The 21950-nt window shown below is 40.2% G+C and overlaps 1 protein-coding gene across 3 annotated transcripts in view; it reads right to left on the bottom strand.

Moving 5' to 3' along the window:
• Positions 1 to 644: 644 nt before the first annotated feature.
• CASR (calcium sensing receptor) overlaps positions 645 to 21950 on the bottom strand; it is a 78182-nt gene continuing 56876 nt past the window's right edge. For all 3 annotated transcript variants that reach the window (XM_034659412.1, XM_002927224.3, XM_019807944.2), the window contains exons 5-7: positions 6951 to 7181; positions 3462 to 3585; positions 645 to 2152 (exon numbers count right to left, since the gene is read on the bottom strand). In XM_034659412.1, coding sequence (XP_034515303.1) covers positions 645 to 2152; positions 3462 to 3585; positions 6951 to 7181 — 1863 coding nt within the window. The remainder of the gene's footprint in view (positions 2153 to 3461; positions 3586 to 6950; positions 7182 to 21950) is intronic.

Here is a 21950-nt window from a genome sequence, read left to right as displayed (position 1 = left end):
TACAGGAGGGATGCTAAACTTCTAGACATCACATGATAGCAGCAGCAGGTAGGAGACCAAGTATCTTATGGTTTTCATAAATAGGAGGGGACGTGTTCACCTTACTATTTTGAACATTTGAAGTTCTTCCCATTGTCAAGGTGCTGGGCATCACTGGTGACTTTCTGTCTTTCAGACTCTTAAATCTAGTGGTGGCCAGTCTAATGTTTTGTCACTCCGCACACTCTTGTCTCTGGGACAGGGCGTCTGCAATGTTCAGAGCAGGCATTTCAGTGTTAAGAAAAAATGAGGGAACAGGTGGGTCGCTTACAGACTTGTTTCATCTCTGGGCTATTGGGTGGGATAGAACAGAGGAAGAGAACAGAGAAGAGACACATAGCATATCTGATTATGGTGTTCTCAATACTCTGACATATCCAACCACAGAATCACATGGCTCTTCTTCTTTGTTTAATTTTAAAGGGATCATTAGTCAATTCACTGTTATTTAAAACAGTGCAACTAAGTTTGAGGTGTTTGGTGTGTCATCCCTCCTTCCACAGAAGAAAGGAATCTGGGGGGGGTGAGATTCCTCATCCTTGTCATCGAACATGACCCCAGGAAACCTCTCTGGATCCTCCCTGGACGGGCCACCTTGTTCCATTTTATGAATGCAGTATGTTTTCTGTGACAGTGCTGCCTCCACTGCTGATGACGAAGCTTTGTGAACTGGACACTACAAGTGCTGGGGACATCTCTTCAGGGTCTTCCGTCTCTGGTCGGCGGCCCCCACCCACAGGCCCTTGCAGGCCTGTCTCCTGGGCAGTCAGGTCTGAGTCTGTCTCCCTGCACTGCAGCGGGAGCAATGCCTGGTGTCTGGTCAGGGTCTCGTTGCTTCTCTGGGTCTCCAGCGAGTTCTGGTGCGTGGCATTCCTATGAGCCATGGCACTCTTCTGAGGCTCATCAAAGCTCAGTGAGAAGGTGACGGTGCCACTGCCAAAGATGACCTTCTGCTTGCATCTGGGCTGCGGCTGTGGCTGTGGCTGCTGCTGTAGGGTCAGGGGTTGCTGCGGCTGCTGCTCTTGCTGGGTCAGGGCCAGTGGCTGCTGCTGCTTCTGCCTCTCGGGCTGTGGGAAGGGGTCTTCACTGTTGCTCTTGCTGCTGATGGAGGAGGAGGGTGTGGACCCTGTGGAGCCCCCGAGGCTGCTGGACCGCTTGCGGGAGACATTGCTGCGGCGCAGCGTGGCCCGGGCTGCCACCTTGAAAGCGTGAGCAGCAGTGCTGCAGCGCACCTCCTCGATGGTGTTCCGGGATGGCTTGAAGAGGATGATGTAGACCTTGTTGAAGAAGATGCAGGCCAGCAAGCCGAAGCTGGCTGCCAGGATGGCGATCACTTCCACGGCAGAGACAAACTTGCCGTAGGTGCTGGCGTAGGCTGGAATGAAGGAGATCCAGACGATGAAGAAGATGAGCATGCTGAAGGTGATGAACTTGGCTTCATTGAAGTTCTCTGGCAGCTTCCGGGACTTGAAGGCAAAGAAGAAGCAGATGGCAGCCAGCAAGCAGGTGTAGCCAATCAAGAAGCCCAGTGCCATAAGTGAGCCCTCATGGCATGTGATAAAGATGATCTCATCTTCCAGCTCATGGTTGCGGTAGCTTGAGGGTGGGGCGGTGTAGAGCCAGATCACACAGATGACAATCTGCATGAAGGTGCAGAGGAAGACCAGCAGGAACTGCAGGTTGAGCCCCCACCATTTGCGGTGGAAGCTTGTGGGGATCTTGGCCTCAAACACCAGGAGGACACGGTTGGTTTTCACCAGGATGCATGATATGCAGAGCACGAAGCTGATGCCAAAGGCTGGCTGGCGCAGGCGGCATGTCCAGTCCTGGGGTTCACCAATGAAGAACAGGGAGCTGGAGAAGCAGCAGAGCAAGGAGAAGAGGAGGAGGTAGGAGAGCTCTCGGTTGGTGGCCTTGACTATGGGTGTGTTACAGAACTTGATGAAGACACCCAGCACGAAGGCTGTCAGGAAAATGCCCAGCACGGCAAAGAGGGTGAGTGCAATCCCAAAGGGCTCTGTCCAGGACAGAAACTCAATCTCTTTGGCAATGCAGGAGGTGTGGTTTTCATTGGACCAGAAGTCATCAGGGCACTTGTCACAGGCACTTGCATCTGTGAATTATTCCAGGGAAGAGTTAGTTACTGTGTGGCATGGACTATAATTTGTGAGTGTGAATGTGGTGCTAAGGGTGTACAGGTTATTGGATGTGGTCACTTTAAATTTTCTTTGTTGATGACATAATTGTGATTTTTACATTACAAACACATTGAACTCTGACTTACATTTAATATACTTATTTAATTTGATGTATTTATAATAGTTCTATTATTTTTTCCTTTGTACACGTGGGGGGTAGTGCTACATGTTTCCTTTAGCACTGCTTAGTGATGGTTTATACCAGAGAATGATCAATCTTGCTGGACAGGTGGCTACCTATGCACTAGGGGTCAAGCATAGTTCATCAACTTTCCATAGTGATTCGCACTCAGCCCGACTCATTTTGGATATATGGATGGGCTTTGTGGACCTGTCAGAACAGAATTCCTCTTAGATCAAGGCAGAGTATCCCACACAAATGACCTGTGCCTTCCTTACTCCACATCCATGGCTTTCCAGTGAGGGAGACTGCAGACTCATTCAGCCAGTAGACATTTATTAAGTCTCTGCTATGTCTCAAACATCATGCAGTTTTGGGGCGTGAAAAGAGCATGGGCTTTCAGTCAGAGATTTGGATGGGAATCCTGGCTCTGCCATTTACTAGCTGTGTGACTTTGGTCAGGCTCCTTAACCTCTCTGAGCCTCAGTTTCAATCATCTGTGTAATGAAAGCAAAAATCCCATTGTGGTGAGGATAAGATGAGATAGTAACAATAACATTATAGTTAATATTTATAGAGTGCCTCCAATATGTCAGGTAAGGTTTTTATTTAACATTTATCTAGAACTTACCATGTGCTGTATTAATATTAACTCATTTAATTCCCCCAAACTCTATAAAATAGGCTTATTATTCCCACATTATAGATGAAGAAACTGAGGCACAGGAAAAACATAAATAAGACAGCAAATACAATGCCAGGCACCCAGCAGGCAATATATCATAGCCTATTAACTCTGCGGTCTGGAACAGATAGAACTTTGTCTATTCAGGGCTACTGAGCTGTTAGAAAAGGAATATAATATTGGAGAGTGGTATCAAAGTAAAAGATGTCAAAGCTTTTATAGTATTACAAGACATCTAATATTTCTTTTCTATCCCCCCACCCAGTGCCTGGCCCAGCATGACTCTCAGACATACCTTGTTAAATGAGAAACTATGCTAAGTACGTTCTCAGCCTATCCCTTCCAGGGACTTTGCTGACTGCAGGGCCCCAAAGTGGACCAAACCTTGCATGGTGTCCATGAGGGCATGTTCCTTTACCTGTTTCATCACTGTACTCCCCATCAGGACACTCCACACACTCAAAGCAGCAGGTGGGCTCCCCCTCAATGATTCCTTTCCTGGTCCCTGCCAGGCAGTCTCGGCTGCAGTTGGAAAATGGCACCTGGAGAACCGAGAGCACAAAAGTGAAGGGCTGCAGCTGTGGGATCACTTTCACAGCTCCTTTGGCGTAATTACAGGGGAGGAGTTTGTGCACAAGGATAGTATGACAGACTTCAGGCCCGTTCCAGGCAGAGGAAGCTCCAGAGATCCTTGTTCCTGTTATCTATGAAAGGGAGAGATGTCCATGGGCAAATGTGCATGCAGGTGCGCACGCACACCCACGCACCCACCCATACCCACCCACCCACATACACACACACACACACACTCATGGGATTCTGGGAAGATTAGTTGTTGGGACTCTACACAGTGACCAAAACCTCCTTAAATAATCCCCCATTCCATTCCCTCCGAATCCCAAAGTGAGACACCTGTTTACTTTCCATAGAAATAGACGTTTAAGACAAACTAAAAGATACAGGAACATGGACCTACAGACAGAAGAACAATTGCAAGGGGATATGCTGAGATGAGGAGAAATTTGTTTGAAAATGAGACTTTGAACTTTGCAGTGAATTGCAATTCCTGCAGTTTTATTTTAGGCTTTATAGGGAGACTTCTGAGATCTTGCAACCATTCAGCAAGGCAGGGAGGACAGGCATAGAAGGGTCAAAAATAAATGGATCAGAAAGATATGTGAGGGAATTACTATCCAAAAGAAATCTGCAATAGCTACATTAATTTCAGATAACAGAGATTTTCTTTATTTACTTATTTATTTCCTTAGTGGACTTCAGGTGCATAGAATTTGATCATAATCCTTGTTTTTCTCCCCATCATCATTTATTCACGTTTCAGTCACTTTTAGTCAGTCGTTTTTAATGACCACCACCCAAAACAAAAGCTAGGACCAGAACAATAACCTACACCTAACTGCATGCTTTCCTCCACCATTGCTTCCTCCCCCACCACTTATTCATACCCGAGATGACCACTATTCTGTGTTTACCACAGGCAAATTACACTAAACTTCCAAAGAACAGATGAATTTAATCTTATGTGAACTCTAGCAGAGGTTTAAAAGAAAAAAAAAAAGGAGGGGTGCCTGGGTGGCACAGTGGTTAAGCGTTTGCCTTCGGCTCAGGGTGTGATCCTGGCATTATGGGATCGAGCCCCACATCAAGCTCCTCCGCTATGAGCCTGCTTCTTCCTCTCCCACTCCCCCTGCTTGTGTTCCCTCTCTTGCTGGCTGTCTCTATCTCTATCTCTGTTGAATAAAATAAATAAATAAAATCTTTAAAAAAAAAAAAGGAACACTCACTAACTCATTCTTATAAGGCCAGTGTAACCCTGATTCCAAAACCAGACAAAAAGAGTATGGAAAAGAAAAAAAAATTACAGGCCCATCTTACTACTTTAACTTGTCTTCAGAAGCAGACCTGATTTGAGGATCTGTGTACAAGGAGTTTATAAAGAAAGTTCTTTCAAGGGAACCAGGAAGAGAATGGAGCAAGTCAGACATAGAAGGGAAGAAGACAGCATGAGTGTGATCTTGAGCAAAGACTCTCTAGTAGCTTCTGCCTGATCCCACAGGCAGACTGTAAGTTTTTCCTCAGAGCTGTCCTGACCTGAGGAAAAGGGAGCCAGGGCTTTCATACTTCCGCACCACTCATTGTTAAGGGTCATCTTAAGGAAATGTAAATTCCTAGGCTTTTCTGCCTCCCTGAGCCTGTGGGCAAAGTGGGTTCCATTAGCCTGCTGGTAGTCTCCTGAAAAAGAGTGGTGAGTTCTGGTTATTGGAAGCAAAAATATACAGAAGTCCTGGAGACATATACAAAGTATAAGGAATCTGAAAGGACCTGGAAGAGTACAACTATTTTTTACCACTTGAAGAGAGATGAAAAATACTAAAACAATTAACTCAAAGGACATAAAAAACAATACATACCATGATCATGTTGGTTTATGCCAGGAATGCAAGCAAGTTTATCGTTAAAAAATCTATAAAGGTCATCCCCTGCATTAGTAAGTTAATGCAGAAAAATCATATGATCATTGGTAGATGAAGAAAAAGCATTTGATGAAATTCAACACAAACTCATGATTAAAAACTTAACCGAAAAAGGAGTTAGGAAGAAATATCTTTAACTAGAAAAGGGTAATATAAAAAATTCTTAGGTAAACATCATTCTATATGAGAAAATATTAAAAGCATTTCTTTTAAAACAAGAATGCCCACTATCAACACTATTATTAAACATTGCAGAGTTCATAGCTAGTGGAATAAGACAAGAAAAATGAGGGCATAAATATTGGAAAGGACTCAATAAAACTGTTGTTATTTGCAGATGATATGATTGTTCACATAGAAAACTTAAAAGAAACAGCAACCCAATTATTAGAAATAATTGGGGGAGCTGCCCCAAGTTAAAATGCCATGAGCTTTTCTTACCCAGATTTCATTAGTTTTTCTTAAAAATTGACACTTTGCCTTTTGTTTGCTTTTGGTTGATTGCCAGATCCTTAAATAGTTGTTTTTGACAGTTTTGTCCAATTTATTGCTTCACTATTTCAGAAGCTCTACTTCTGTCTCATTCCATATGATCATGTCAGATAACATGGAGGGCTCATACTATTTGCAAAATATCTCTTTAATAAGACTCTTCCCTTCTCTTCCCACTTACCTGCTTTATTTGAGACACCTTACAAAGGTAAATGCATGGAAAGCAATAAAATAATTTCTTTGCTCTAACAGAAAAGAAATAACTGGTTTGGCAAGGAGTTTTTAAAAAACTTGCAGATGACTGGCATTATCTTCTAATGAAAGAGGGATAGAAAGGGCAGTATTGGACCTGATGATTTCTAAGTTTCTTGGGACCCTGGGGAGGGAAAGAAAGGAAAAGAAATAATGAAGGACAGTACACATTAGCACTCTCAACCATAGTAACACAGTACTCTCAGAGATTTTATCTTTCCCAAGTTACCAACCCATTTGATCTTCTAAGACATTGTCCTTTTGATTTATAGGTCAGCCTTGAGCTATTTGGATTATAGGGAACTAACTCTGTGTGAATTGTCCAGGCCCTGCCTTGAATGATATTTATGTTTGCTTAAATATTTTGCTCTAGTTGGGGAAAGTTTTAGGTGAGGAAATTGTTAGCCATTTAGCCAAGGAGTCAGATTTATGAAGAATAACAAATTTTCCAATATAGTAAGTATGGGGCTTGGGCTCTGAGGATTCTCCTCTGTACATGAAACACTGATGGATTTCACAGGTGGGAACCTTGGCAGTGCAGAGTTAGTGAGTTGAAGGAAGTGGACTTATCAGTTTTCAAGTCCAGTGGTGAAGTCCAAGGCCCTCCCAAAGCTCAGCACAATTTCCTGCCCATGGTGGAGGCATCTGTTGTTCTGATGGACAGCACATACCTCCCTGGAGAACCCACTCCACAGGATTTTCTCCTCATTGATGAAGAGCCTTTCTCCTTTCTTGGCATAGACGTTGTAATATCCGACTTCCTTAAACACTATGGAGCCATCTTCTGGGGAGAGGTGCCAGTTGATGATGGAGTAGTTCCCCATCAGGTCACCACATTCATCGAAAGTCACCTGCTCCCCCATATTGTTGGTAAAATTTAGGTGCCGTAGGTGCTTCAGGACCTAAAGAGGAACAGAGATTCTGAGTACAAGCAACAGGACTGCCATGTATGGTTAAATATGTTGTGTACTGCACAAGGACAGTAAACTATCTTGTTCTAACAAAGTGGAAGGAACATAACATTTAGGAAGAGGAACCTTTTTCTAATTTACACTAAGGTACTTGCATGTGTTAGCCGCAGCCCTGGTAAGCCATGGGCTTTACTTGGTATTCAAATTGTAACTGGGGTAGGAAATACCTTCTTGAAGTCAGGAAAGTAAAATGGGTACATCTCACCATGGCCCCTGGCCAAATCCAGTTTTCTGCAGGTACATTATCAACTGGTGGTGCCCCAGGAGGTGCAGGGTTTGTAAGCCAGAGCCACTTGTGGTGTCTTCTGAGATGGTCTTTGGGGAAAGAGTGGAGGCATGAAGTACTCTTATGATTTGCACCATCTTTGTGCTACTGCCACTAGGGAAGTGCCTTGCCAAGATCACAGAGGAGGTGGGTAGAAGGAAGAAAGAAATGAAGGTGTGGGTGGAGACCTCACTATCACTATTGTAATAGTCATGGCAAACCCTTAATTGTTACAGGGTTTTATATGTCACATAGCTCTTGTATAAAAAAGTAATGATAATAATTATTAAACCTTATGAGTCATTTTACTACATTTTGGGCACAGATGTTACATACTTTATATTCATTATCTAATCCGCACAACAAATAGTACTATCACCCCCATTTTATTGGTGGGGAAAGTGAGGCATAGAAATGGAAGTATCTTGTTTAGGGTCACACATTTAGCAAGTGGTGCAAAGCCTGTGCTCTTAACGGCTGTGCTCTGTTTTAGCATAATTAGGCTCCTGGCTTTGCTTCCCGTGTGCCCCTGACATGGGTCAGGAGGAGGCAGTGGACACTCAGGCCCTTTCATGTGGCATGTGCCAGGGTCACTGAGCCACCAAAAGAGATTAAGACACAGTCCAGCCTATGAATGTAGGGATGCTTGCTTCTGCTGCACCTCACAAGTCACTGGGCTTTATCACTCTCCAGCTCTGAGCATATTTCCCCACATTTGAAAGGAGATTGCTGGGCCAGAAAGGCTGCAGGGTCTCTGCAAACTCTAGTATGGACTTCTCCTGTTCTGTGGTTTGGTGGTCCCAGGAGTACATCTAGAGGCATCTCTCCCTTTTATCATTATTTTTAAGGTACCTAAAAAACCAACATCAAGTCTGACACTGGGGAAAAGTTTGGGTTGAGTCTGTCTAATGGATGTCCTTACTGAGGCCTAGCACCCATGATCCATATTAATGTGTATGACAAACTGAGCTGACTGAGCTAGACCTTTAATGTTCCACTCCTTGAGGGCACCTTCAGTGTTCCATTCCATTCCAGAATTGACACTGGTTTTTAACAATATATATTGGTATTGAGGTTATTTTCAGATAAACATTTATTATAAGGAAAATTCAATGGGGAAAAGGAGTTAATTGAATTTGCTCTTAAACAACTCTGGGACAAGTCTGGGGACAGAGTCTATGGCAGACCACATATGCACACAAACGCACCATGCTGGATGCCTCACCTAACCTTCTCTGTGTGATTTACTTCTTTAGTGTCCTCACTGCTACCCTGGTAGACTCTGGCTGCCTTGACTTTTGCCCAGACCTATGGGGGAAGGGAGGGCTGCCTCACTCCTTGCTATCTGTTCTGTTCTGCAACCAGAACGGCTGAGCTATCCTCAAAAGAGATGGAGAATAAATCCTACTAAGGATTCATGCCACCTGTGTTCTCCAGAGCCTCCCTCAGTGGTCATCAATCTTAACATTTTTTCCTTCATTTTTACTGAGCTCTTAAACCTGTCTTCAGAGAGGTGCCCCAGATATGCTCCTTTTTTATACCTCCAGTTCTCCTTCCTTTTCCTCCTTGCTCTTGGAATGATCTGGCCTCCTCCTATACAGAGTGGTGTCTGTGGTGTCAGTTTTTTCTCTACCCCAATGCATCCCTGTCCTGACACAGCTTCCTTTCCCTGAGAGGAACCTACAGTAAGGCTGACCCTCTCTTGCAGCACTTAGAGCCTCATTGCTCCCACCCACTCTGGAACCTTTCTGACATGGTCAATCTACCCTTCTCCATTCCATAATCATGCTCTTCCCTCATCCTGCTGGGGACCTATCATGGCTCAGATGAAATATGCTTCAGACTTCTCTAGGTAGCTTCCAAAACCTTCCATACTTTGGTCCCACATACCCACCATTACTTTTCAGTGCAAGGGTTTTATTATCCTAATTGTACAGTTTCCATGGTCCTTTCCACAACTGTGCTAACTCTGTCTTTGATGTGTGTAAAGGAGATGAAGAGTGGAGAGGCAGGGAATTACCTCTTATTTTTTTTTAGATTTTTTATTTTATTTATTTATGTGACAGAGAGACAGCCAGAGAGAGAGGGAACACAGCAGGGGAGTGGGAGAGGAAGAAGCAGGCTCCCAGAGGAGGAGCCCAACGTGGGACTCGATCCCGAAACTCCAGGATCACGCCCTGAGCCAAAGGCAGACGCTTAACGACTGTGCTACCCAGGCGCCCCACCTCTTATTTATACTTCCTGTGTTCCAGGCATTGTACTAATGCTTTACACAATATCTCATTTAATCCTCACAACTCCATTATTATCTTTATTTTATAGATGAGGAAACAGAGGCATAGAGAGGTCAAGAAACTTGCCAGTCGTAAGTTAGGAAGTTCTTGAGCTATGACTGAAACATGAACTTTTCATACTGTACCATCCTGCCTCCAATATAAATTATTTAGAGTGTCCATGGCAAGTATTTGTTGGTAATATTTCCTCATTAAGTATACTTTTAAAAAGCATCACTCTTATTTGAAAAATAATTTTAAAAGCATATATAGCAGTAAAGCTAGAGTATTTAGCATAAATTTACTTTTTATTCAGGTTTAATTCCTTGGTTCTCAATATGCCAGGCATCGAGCTCCCTTTATCCTTTTTTCTGTCTGTGGGTTTTCTGCAGTGAAACTCTCCAGGCATCAGTGGGTGAATAGGTAAGGAAACAGGGACAATCATTTTATAATTAAATGGTTTTCTTCTACATTGGTCAGATTGGGCAGAAAAGTGACTCAGAGATCACCCCTGGCTATAATCCTTTTGCATTGCTATTGGCATGGGATGGAGATTTCTACCATAATCTTAATTTGAATGAAGAAGGAGCTAATCAAAAACCATCCTCTTAAAGTTTCCATTAAAAAACTCATTGTAAATACAAGGTGAGATTTGTATGCTGTTAGAATCAATCAACAAGTAAATATTTATAGACTATCCACTATGTGTTCTGAACTAGGCTGCAGTAGTATAAGGCATAGTAATATAGTCCCCACGGAGTTTACAAATGGGTTAGGGAGATAAGGAATGACATAAATATTGGATGAAATAACAAATCATGTGAGATAAAATATAGTGAAGGGCTAGCTTATGAGGTATCATCTCTAAATACAGCTAAATTCAGGAGAGATGGAAATTAAAAAGGGCTGAAAAGGTCAATGCAGGCTTGAGGCATGGTAGAAATTTGGATTGGCAAAGGACAGAAGGAAGGATGGTGTTAAGAACAGTGGGAATAGCATCGACAAAGATCAAGTTAGGAATAAACATGAAGTGTTATGAGGGCAGTAAAGAAACCAGCTTCTTAAAATTTGTATATGTGCTAGAGAACAAGGGGAAATAAAGTAGATAGGTAAAGAGAAGCCAAGGCAAAGAGGCTAGATTTCAGAATAAAAGGCACAGCACTAGATAATAATGGGTTGATAAGAATATAGAGAAATCAGAATCCACCATACACTGCTGGTGGGGATGTAAAATGGTGCAGACCCTTTGAAAACATTGACACTTCTTCAAAAAGTTAAAAATAGAGTTACCACTCAACCCAGCAATTCTACTCTCATGTGTCATTCCAAGAAAAAGGAAAACGTATATCCACACAAAAACTTGAACTCGACTGCAGCAACTTAATGCAAGACACATCTCTAAAAGCAAGGGAAACAAAAGCAAAAATAAACTACTGGGACATCATCAAGATAAAAAGCTTCTGCACAGCAAAGGAAACAGTCGACAAAACTAAAAAACCTACAGAATGGGAGAAGATATTTGCAAGGACCTATCAGGTAAAGGGCTGGTATCCAAGATCTATAAAGAACTTATCAAACTCAACACCCAAAAAACAAATAACCCAGTCAAGAAATGGGCAGATACATGAACAGACATTTTTCCAAAGAAGACATAAAAATGGCCAACAGACACGTGAAAAAATACTCCACGTCACTTGTCATCAGGGAAATACAAATTAAAACCACAATGAGATACCATCTCACACCAGTTAGAATGGCTAAAATGAACAAGACAGGAAACAACAAATGTTGGTGAGGGTGTGGAGAAAGGGGAACCGTCTTAACACTGTGTGGGAGGGCAAGCTGGTACAGCCACTCTGGAAAACAGTATAGCGTTTCCTCAAGAAGTTAAAAATAGAGTTACCCCACGACCCAGCACTCCTTGGTATTTACCACAAAGATACAGATGTAGTGATCTGAGGGGGCACCTGCACCCCAATGTTCATAGCAGCAACGTCCATAGAAGCAAAACTGTGGAAGGAGCCAAGTTGTCCTTCAACAGATGAACAGATGTGGTTTATACATGCAATGGAATATTACTCAGCCATCAGGATGAATACCTACCATTTACATTTACATTGACATGGATGGATGGAACTGGAAGGTATTATGCTAAGTGAAATAAGTCAAACAGATTAAGACAATTATCATATGGTTTCACTCATGTGGAATATAAGAAACAGTGCAGAGGATCCTAGGGGATCCTAGGGGAAGGGAGGGAAAACTGAGAGAAATCAGAGAGAGAGACAAACCATGAGAGACTCTTGACTCTGAGAAACAAACTGAGGGTTGCAGAAGGGGAGGGGGATGGGGTAACTGGGTGATGGGCATTAAGGAAGGCACATGATGTGATGAGCACTGGGTATTATATGCAACTGATGAATCATTGAACACTACATCTGAAACTAATGATGTACTATATGTTGAATAATTGAATTAAAAAAACTTGAACAGAAATGTTTATGGTAGCATTATTCATAATAATCAAAAAGTGGCAACAATCTAAGTGTCCATCAGTTGGATTAATGGACAAAGTGTTATATCCATATAATGGTATACTATTCTGCCATAAGAAGGAATGAAGTACTGATACATGCTGCAACATGGATGAACCTTGAAAACATGCTAAGTGGAAGAAGTCAGTCACACAGACCACATATTTTATGATTCCATTTATATGAAATGTCCAGAAATATCCAAATACAGAGAGAAAGTAGATTTGTTGTTGTTTAGTAATGGGGGGCTGAGGGGGGAAGGAGTGATAGCTAAAGAATATGAAGTCTCTTTTTGATGTGGTGAAAATGTTCTCAATTAATTGTGGTTATGGTTGCACAACTCTGCAAATATATTAAAAACCACTTTAATAGGTAAACTGTATGGTACATGAATTATATCTCAATAAAGCTGTTTAAAAGAGGAGGTATGGAAAGGGATTTCAAATATCCAAATATGACTTCTTTGGTGGAGCTGATATTTAGCAGCAGATAGAGACCTTGACAACAAGGTAACCTTGAGCATACTTGGTGTTGAGAATTTGCTAATGAGACATAGCAATTCTAGCCTCAAATGGGACAGGAGATAAGGATACGCAGAAGGTAAGAGCAGTACAAACATCTTATCCCAAAAAGGAAGTACCCAGAATTTTTGTGGCGAGAAATTTTATACCCGAGATTAGACAAATTTCCTCTAAAGAAGATTTATTCCTTTTTGTATCCCCAGTGATTTGTGGAGGGCCTGAATTTTAATGGATACTCAAACTGTCTGTTGAATGTTTGGTTAATAGTGTGTGCATTAAACTAACACTGTTGCATTTTTCAGGTAATGTCAAACCATGATGAGGTTTTCACCAGTCTGAGGATAAATAAGAAAAATAAGGTCAACATGGTTTCTGTATTAGTTAAAAGAGCAAGTAGGTAGAAAATCAATAAAGATATAAAAGACTTGAATGATACGTGATCAACGGACTTGACCTAATTGATATTTATAGAACACTCAACCCAATAGCAGTAGAATACACATTCTGTTCAAGGGCACATAGAATATTTACCAAGATAAACCATATCCTGGATCATAAAACAAGTTTTCAAAAATTTAAAAATATTCAAACAAAGGATGTTTTTTGACTCCAGAGGATTTATTTACTTATTTATTTTTTTAAAGATTTTTATTTATTTATTTATTTGACAGAGAGAGACAGCCAGTGAGAGAGGGAACACAGGCAGGGGGAGTGGGAGAGGAAGAAGCAGGCTCCCTGCAGAGGAGTCTGATGCAGGGCTCGATCCCAGAATGCTGGGATCACGCCCTGAGACAAAGGAGCCCCTGACTCCAGAGGATTTAAATTAGAAATGAATAACAGAAAGATACTTGGAAAATCTCCAGATACTTGGAAGCCAGTAACACACTTCCAAATAACCTATGGGTTAAAGAAGGAATGAAAACGAATGTTAGAATGTATTTTGAATTAAATGAAAATGAAAACATAGCATATAAAAATTTAGGGGATACAGCTAATGCAACAGTTAGAGGGAGACATGTCACATTAAAATTACTATATTAGAGGAGAAGAAAGTTCTCAAATCAATGACCTCACTTTCCAAATTAAGAAACTAGAAAAAGAAGAGCGAAGTAAATTAAAATAAAGAAGGGAAAAGGAAATAATAAAGATCAGAGCAAAAATCAGTGAAATAGAAAACAGAAAAATAGAGAGAAAGTCACTGAAACAAAAGTTGGTTCTTTGGGAAGATCAATATAATCAGTGGATCTCTACCCAGATTGATCAGAAAAAAAGGAGAAGATGCGTATTTCCAAAAATGGAATGAGATCAGTAACATCACTAAAAATCTTGCAGATAGTCTGAGAATATTGTGAACAATTTAATAAACAGTATTCTAAACAAATTTATGCCAATAAACTCAACAACTTAGACACAGTTTTTGAAAGACAAACTATCAAAGCTGTCTTCAAAGGTAACTAGAATAGCCCTGTAAGTATTTTTTTTTAAGAGAGAGAGCGAGCATGTATGTGCACGTGGAGAGCTGTGGGGTAGGGGCATAGAGAGAGGGAGAAAGAGAGAACTTAAGCAGGATCCAGACCCAGTGGTAACCTGACACAGAGCTTGATCTCATGACCCTGAGATCATGACCTGAACCAAAATCAAGAGTTGGACACTTAACCGACTGAGCCACCCAGGCGTCCCAGCCCTGTAAGTATTAAAGAAATTGAATTTGCAGTTCAGAATTTTCCCACAAAGAAAACTGGCCCAAGCTGGCTTCACTGATGAATTCTGCCACATATTTAAGGAAGAAGTAATACCAGTTCCACACAAACTCTTTCAGAATATTGAAAAGGAGGCAGCACTTGCTAACTCATTCTTTGAAGCCAATATTACTCAGATACCAAAACCAGATCCAGATATTACTAGAATATAAAACAATTGACCAATATCTCTCATGAACACAGAAGCAAAATTTCTTAGCCAAATGTTAACTATCTACAAAATACACTGTGACCAAGTAGAGTTTATCATAGGAATGCAAGGTTGGTTTAACATTTGACTACAATAACATAGTACAAAAGGGAAACCATATGATCATCTCAATAAACATAGAAAAAATAGTTGATAACATCCAATTTCCATTCCTGATAAAAACTCCATAATCTAGGAGTAAAAAGGAACTTTCTGAATCCTATAAAGGACATCGATGAAAAACCTACAGTTAACATTATGTTTAGTGGTGAGAGATTGAATGTTTTTCCCCTAAGGTCAGGATCAAGACAAGAATGTCCATTCTCACTGTGGCTATACACTGTAGGTATGGAATGGAGGTTCTAGCCAGTACAGTTGGGCTGAATTCAGCTGATTCAGACTGACAAGGTAAGTTCTAAACACAAACAAAAACAAATAAGCAAACAAATAAAAGAACTTTCAAAAAGGTGAAAAGACTTAGGATTCACTTTTTGAAAAACTTCATTGAAGACCATTAAAATTAAGGCTTTTATATAATCAGTTGTAACATAAACCTGTTTTTTAAAAGCAAAATACTTAAAATTATACTACAGGATGAAGGGCCAACACAATTTTTCCCTTTGAGATGTAACTTTAACTTAGGTTCATACATTTTGAATTAAAAAGAAAAACATTCTGGATTTAAAGAAGCAAACAAAAAATGGCACAGAAGTGAATGGGGAAATATTAGAATTAGTTTTAAAATGTGCTAAAAGATTCTACTTAACAGTGGTAGGGAAGAATTAGTTTTCAGAGAATAAAATGTCAACCTTTCCATAGAGGAAAAAGATCCTTATTTTTTCCCCCCTAGGGGACTATGTCCCTTGAGGTCTTTTTAGAAAGCTGAAGCTAAATATTATATTTTGCATGCCATGTTTTTGGTTACAGGCATACATTTAGTTCTGAGTAAACATTCAAAACATGGAAAAAATGGATTATAAAACTTTCACCACTTTCTTGAGGAAAAAGAAAGTTGGAATCACCATAATGTGGTAATGTTGGTGTAACAGCTGACAGTGTCCTGAAGAGAAAGGTAAGGCTCCCAAACAACTGTTCCATATAATATTGATGACAGAGTATGCCAGAAGATGAAGGGAGCAGCCGACACCTGAAATGTAGGACTGACAGTCCCTTAATAGAGAACCAGAATTATTCAATTAGCTGTGATAAAGTAATTCAAACTAATTGCAAGGAAGGACAAGCCCCTCTCCCTTTTAAGTATAAAAAAAAAATGCCAAGATAGATTTTTTTAAAAAAAGTTTCTCTTCTCCTTTTAGGGATATTCATTGGTACAAATTAGGCTAAAAATTGTTCCTGATTCTTAGGAAATCTGTGTCATTTAAAAATAAGAATAAAATTTAATTGTTTCTATATCTTCATGTCTCAATAATCCTGTTTGTACTCTGTTTTTTAAATACTCTTAAAAATCATTACTGAAGTGATATTTTCCCCATCATTTATCTCATTAATAATGAAGAGGTAAGTTTCAGCCCACATTTATGAAGTCAGAATTATTATGGCTTTTTTTTACATGAGCATTTATGCTGACTTTTCAGACCACTCACTTTCTCTTTTTTCTGTGCCTATGTCTCTGTATTGTTTTGTAGTTATCCACTTAAGAACTGTCTTCTCTCAGTATCTACCGTTGTCCCATTCTCTTTCTTTGTTCATTCAAACAAGTATTTATTAAGCACCTAATATGGGCCAAACAGGCACTTTTTTAGTGACAAGAGATACAGTTATATTCAATATGGACAAAGGGATGTTTGGTATTACTCTAATTTGGTCAGTTGTGTCCACTATTACTTATTTGCACACTGTACTTTGTGTCTCTATATGAATTAGTTTCAGGATGGTTGGGTTTCCTCTGGTGATCACCCAGGTTTAAAGTGAAACCCAGGTTTTCACTGTGAAACTATTGGCTGACCCTGCAGCTGCTTAGGAGCTAGAAAGCATGTGCCCAGAGGGACAACTGGGTACATGGTTCTTTTAACAGTCATCTTGGTGTCATCAGGGGAACAGACTGCCTGGGGCAGATGTGGGCTTTCTTATTGGCTAGACATATGACTTTGGGCAAATCATTTTGGCTTCTTTGGGTCTTATTTTCCTCACCTACAAAAGAATAATACTTGACTAATATTTACTGAACACTTATTATGTATAGGCAGTATCCTAAGCACTTTATACATATTAACTAATGTCATCCTTATAATGAACTTATACATTTCATTATCTCCATTTTTCAGGTGAGGAAAGTGAGGCACAGGCACATTAAGTGACAGCCCAAGGTCATACAGCTGTTAAGTAGCAATTGGGATTTAGATCTAGTTAGTTTGGCTCTAGGGTCCAAACTGTCAACCATTATACTATATACTATCTACTCAAGTGCAGGAGTCAGACTAGGTAGTCTATCTATTACATTGTCTATTGCTAGTTACAACAGGTTAACTGGTGTAAAATTTAGGTTGAGAAGATAGGCTTATTTTTAAAATGGGATCATGGAGACATGTATAATGCTTGTGGCAACACAAGAAACCTTAATTGGAAAAGTGGTCCATACTGAACAACATCCTTCTCCATACATTGCCTGAGCTTTCCCACTCCAGGGACTTTTCATTGTTTTATATTTTTAATCAGCTATACTGAAGTATAGTTTACATAGGATAAAATATGCCTATTTTAAGAGTATAGTTCTGAGTTCTGGTGAATATGCCTGTGTAACCACCACTGCTGTCATCCCAAAAGGTTCCCAGATGTCACTTCCAAATTAGTCCCCACCCCCACTTGGAGCCCTAGGTCACTGTGGATCTGTTTTCTTTCTATCATTAGAGAAAGCGGATCTGTTTTCTTTCTGTCATTAGAGAGAGGATATCATATAAATATGTAGTAATAAAAGAGAATGACTCTTTTAAGTCTGGATTTTTTTGCTTAGCATGATGTTTTGGGGATTTACCTATGTTGTGTATTTGCCTTTGAATTTGACATTTTCTCCAAGGAATAGACCCTTTCCAAAAATCCTGTCCGTCCTTCAAGGCCCATCTCAGATGATATCTTTTGTTTTAGTCCTTATTTCAAATCCTAACCAGCATAGGATTGTCGTGTTTCATCCTCACAGCAGGTGTATGAATAAAATCATGAATACTGAATTTTTCTAGTCAAAATTTGTACGTTGTCCATTAATGGTCAATTATTTGTTTTCTAAGTCATATGTCTAAGTCATCCTTTAGATATCTTTAATGTTTCTTTTGGCATATTGACTTCCAAGTTTGGCTTTGAACACCTAATTTTCTACATTAATACCTTGCATAACAGGAAGGTTGAGATGGAAACTGTTTCACCCTTAAAAGCAATGGTATGGAATCTTTAAATGATAATCATTGACCTACAAAAGAGCCAACATATATCACAAAATAATTTAGATATTTTCCCCAGAGAGAACACTCTTCTTTTTGGAATTTTAAAAAAAGGGACTGATAGTTCCATTAAAAAAGAAAATATAAAATTTTACTTGAGATTACAATCCAGTGTAATATGCTTCTAAATTATTTTACTTGGGGATAAATATGAGGAAAATAAGAATAAATGAAGGGGAAGAGAAAGGAAAACAGTTAATGGAAAGACTTAAATATGAAAATAATATACAGACAAAGAAACTGACAGGCTCATAAAGAAACTAAACACTGTGAAAGACACAGTAAAAGAGGGACAAGTACTTAAAATGTGCACACACCGAGATGGTCACATACTATCTTTTATGTGGTATTATTTCCATCCTGTGGCCTTTTAGGGTATTTCCTCTAAAGGATTTTAAAGTCAAACTATTGCTCATTGTAAGCATAAATGGGAACCACCTCTTGGCACTGTCTAATGGTTAATTGAAATAAACCAAAGACTAGAGACTAGAAACCTCCCACTATTGTCTAGGATTTCCAGGTCTTACACATGGCATCACAGCACAGAGGGAAGATGGGATATACAAAGCACCCCATCCACACAGGGGTGAATGAGGGTTTGTTTACACAGATAAGGAGACTATTGTTTCTTGCCCACTTCCTACACTAAGAGTGTTGGGAAGATCCAGGACCAGTTCCTTTCTCTAACCTCAGCCATATTTCCTTATCTACCCTCCATCTCTTCTGGTTTTAACCCCAATTCACTCCCTCTCCAAATCCCAACAGTACTCACAATTCCTGGGGAGATCAATTCCATTTGACTTCTGTTATCACCATAGTTCTGTCATTACGCATACCTATTTTTTGACTAGTGAGTGGTTGGTATAGGGTTGGGGAAAGTAGGAAGCATGCCTTATGTATAATCATCCTGAGAGAAGGAAGAAGGTGGTTCCATACTTCCTTACATAAGGTTCCATACAAATTTGGTTCTTGGGAATGTGACACAGGCTTATCTAATCAGAGTCTAGAGTACTTGGACCAGAGTGATTGACTCAAGGATGGGTTGTTGGGTTGAACACTTTTCTGCAAGGACTCTAGTTGTCAGGCCAAATCAACTAGATTTCTATTCTTTCTTTTGTTTATCCTATACATACTCAGGTGTTGGGTGTTCTGGACTTAGTGCTGAACAGTACATTAGAGAAGTCAGAGTGAAGAGAGCGCTGAGGAGCAGTGGAGAAGGACTTGGGGTCTCTGAGGAAGTCAGGAGGGAATTGTGTGTTGTGTGCTCATAAATTATCTGTTAGTGATACTTTAAGGCATATGAATTGATTGACAAATTTTAGGGGTGGCAAAGGTCAACAAAAGAAAAAACTTGTGATCTAATTTAACTAGAAGTTTAGTTAATAAGAATTTATTTCAGTCAACTGAAGAGTTATAGAAGCTTAAGTTGAATATATAAGTGGCAAAAATGAGGAAGAAAGAGTGGTCATAAAGAGTGTGTGTGGGAGTATGACTTGCAGAGACTTCTAGGAGAAAGTGAGTTTTGAAAAAGGGTTAAAACTTTGTGGGGGATAGTAGATACAGGAAACAAAAATTGATGGCCCTTCAGGTGTGGGATGTGATCTAAGCCAAAATGCCCTGCCAAAACCTCATAGATGCTTTTGTGGGGAGGTGCCAGGCAGGTTGGCTTATAAGAGAATTGAGAGAAGATGGAGATGGAATTCTGGGCAGAGATCTTTGGATTAGATTATATGTACTCTACAGGTGATAGGTTTCCATGTAGGTCTTCATAATGAGAGTGAATAATTGTTGGTCCATCTCCTGATAGTTAGAGACATGGCCAATATCTTAAATTCCAGAATGCCCACCCAAATGCCTAGGTTCCTGAGGCTTAAAGGAGACTTATAGCTAGCACACGGGACGTTTTGGCCAATGAACACATCTTATTCCTCCCTAGAGCTGTGACCCTATTTTCCTATCTGTCTCCTCTCCTGGTTGAATTGTTCCAGACTGTGTGTGAACCAGGAGGGCACATCATAACCTGTACTTAACCTGTCAGCTGAGGTGTCTGTGTGGTGGATCTTTATTTTGCCTGCTTTGCTTCTCTTTTTCCGTCCTTTTGGTAACAGCATCCTGATTTCCCTTTGGGGATCCACTCCCCCTCTTTACTCTCTGTCTATATAATTTGAAAGGATTCCACTCCTAGCTTCAGGGATGGATATGTGATCCTGGACTGGTCAATCAACGTGGGTTCTGGAACTTTTACAGGAGATCCTGGGAAGTAAGAGCCTAACAGTAAAGATTCTGTGAGCCTGAAATTACTGTAGAGGCTCAAAACTGCTAACCCTGAGGAATAAGGAATAGAGGGGAGATGAAAGCATCTACTTTTATCTAGAATACTTCTCCAATTTTCAGCATTATGAGCTGCAATAATATGAGTTTCTTCTGTTTAAGCCAATTTGGTTTGGGTTTTCTACCATATGGAACTTAAAGTCCCAGTTTTGACTATAGCCTCCTTCTTACAGCTTTTTTTCACATATGTCCCAGCTTTGGTCTTGACCATCTGGATCTTAATTCTTTGTTTGGAGAGGAGCCATTGAAGAACAGAACTGTAAAACTACACACTGAAAGCCTCTTTCCCCTTCAACCTCACCCTCATCCTGTAGGCTTTTCAAGAGCTGGAGTCTTTCTTTCGGGGGACATGGAAGGGAAGGGAGGAAATACAACAGTATTTACTAAAATATTGTACCTTTATTCCTCTTTCTTAAAACTCCCCTCCTTATTATTATGGCTCCTGAAGTCTTTTTTGTTTTTGACTGTCATTAGAACCCCCTTTTTTTTTTCCATTGGGGTGCAGGAAGGGGAAAGAAACTTTAAGTACCTCATAGAGATGAGAAACTTTAGCCAACAATGACATCTGAGTGAGATTTTCCCTACACAAGAATGGCTAAGAAGTACTTGTGGTCCTGGCTCATTCTGCCACCCTAGACAGTCTGTTTTGATCTCATGAGAGTCTCTAGAGACTGACATAGGTTGTACATTCTTTGTTTCTTGGTATCTTTTCCCAGGGGTTTGTGGTAGTTGGTTTGTACATACACAGTTATTGTAGTTACCATTTTTAACCTGATTGCTTAATTAGAGGCATATTGAAATACTACTATGATAATCATCATCCATTTAGAGCTTGAAAATTTATAAATTGCTTTCACATATGTCATCACATTTCATCTTCAAAAGAACCTGGGGTGGAAAGTAGGCTAGATATTAGGGCCATTTTGCAGATGAAGAGATTGACTTAAAGCAGTGGCTTGCCAGGGCTTGCCCGTGATTGACTTGAAGCAGTGGCTTGCCATCCCCCAAATGATGCAGCTAGTATTTGGGGGAGTTGGAGCTGAAGCTGGAGGCTGGGTCATTCAACTCATGTTCAGGAATGTCCCCTCCCCCTAACAATCATGCACTGTCTGATAGGTCAGTCTGGAGCTGAGGAAGATACAAAGGGAGTGTAAAACAAGGTTTGGTTGAAAAATCAAGGTACTGTGTCAGATATGAACAACTATGTAGTATTTAAGTCAGGCAGACTTTTATCTTCAGAAGTTCTATGAAATGAAAAAGATTATGATGGCTCTGTTATGTATAATTCAAATAAAAAATACAACATAAGACTAAACCATAAAATGAGTGTAGGAATTCCACCTTCATCTAATCATTTTCTATGATAACCACTTC

The sequence above is a fragment of the Ailuropoda melanoleuca genome, chromosome 1 (genome assembly GCF_002007445.2).
Source record: "Ailuropoda melanoleuca isolate Jingjing chromosome 1, ASM200744v2, whole genome shotgun sequence".
Taxonomy (NCBI): domain Eukaryota; kingdom Metazoa; phylum Chordata; class Mammalia; order Carnivora; family Ursidae; genus Ailuropoda; species Ailuropoda melanoleuca.
The sequence above is the reverse complement of the archived record's forward strand: the minus strand, read 5'-3'. Positions and strand labels throughout refer to the sequence as shown.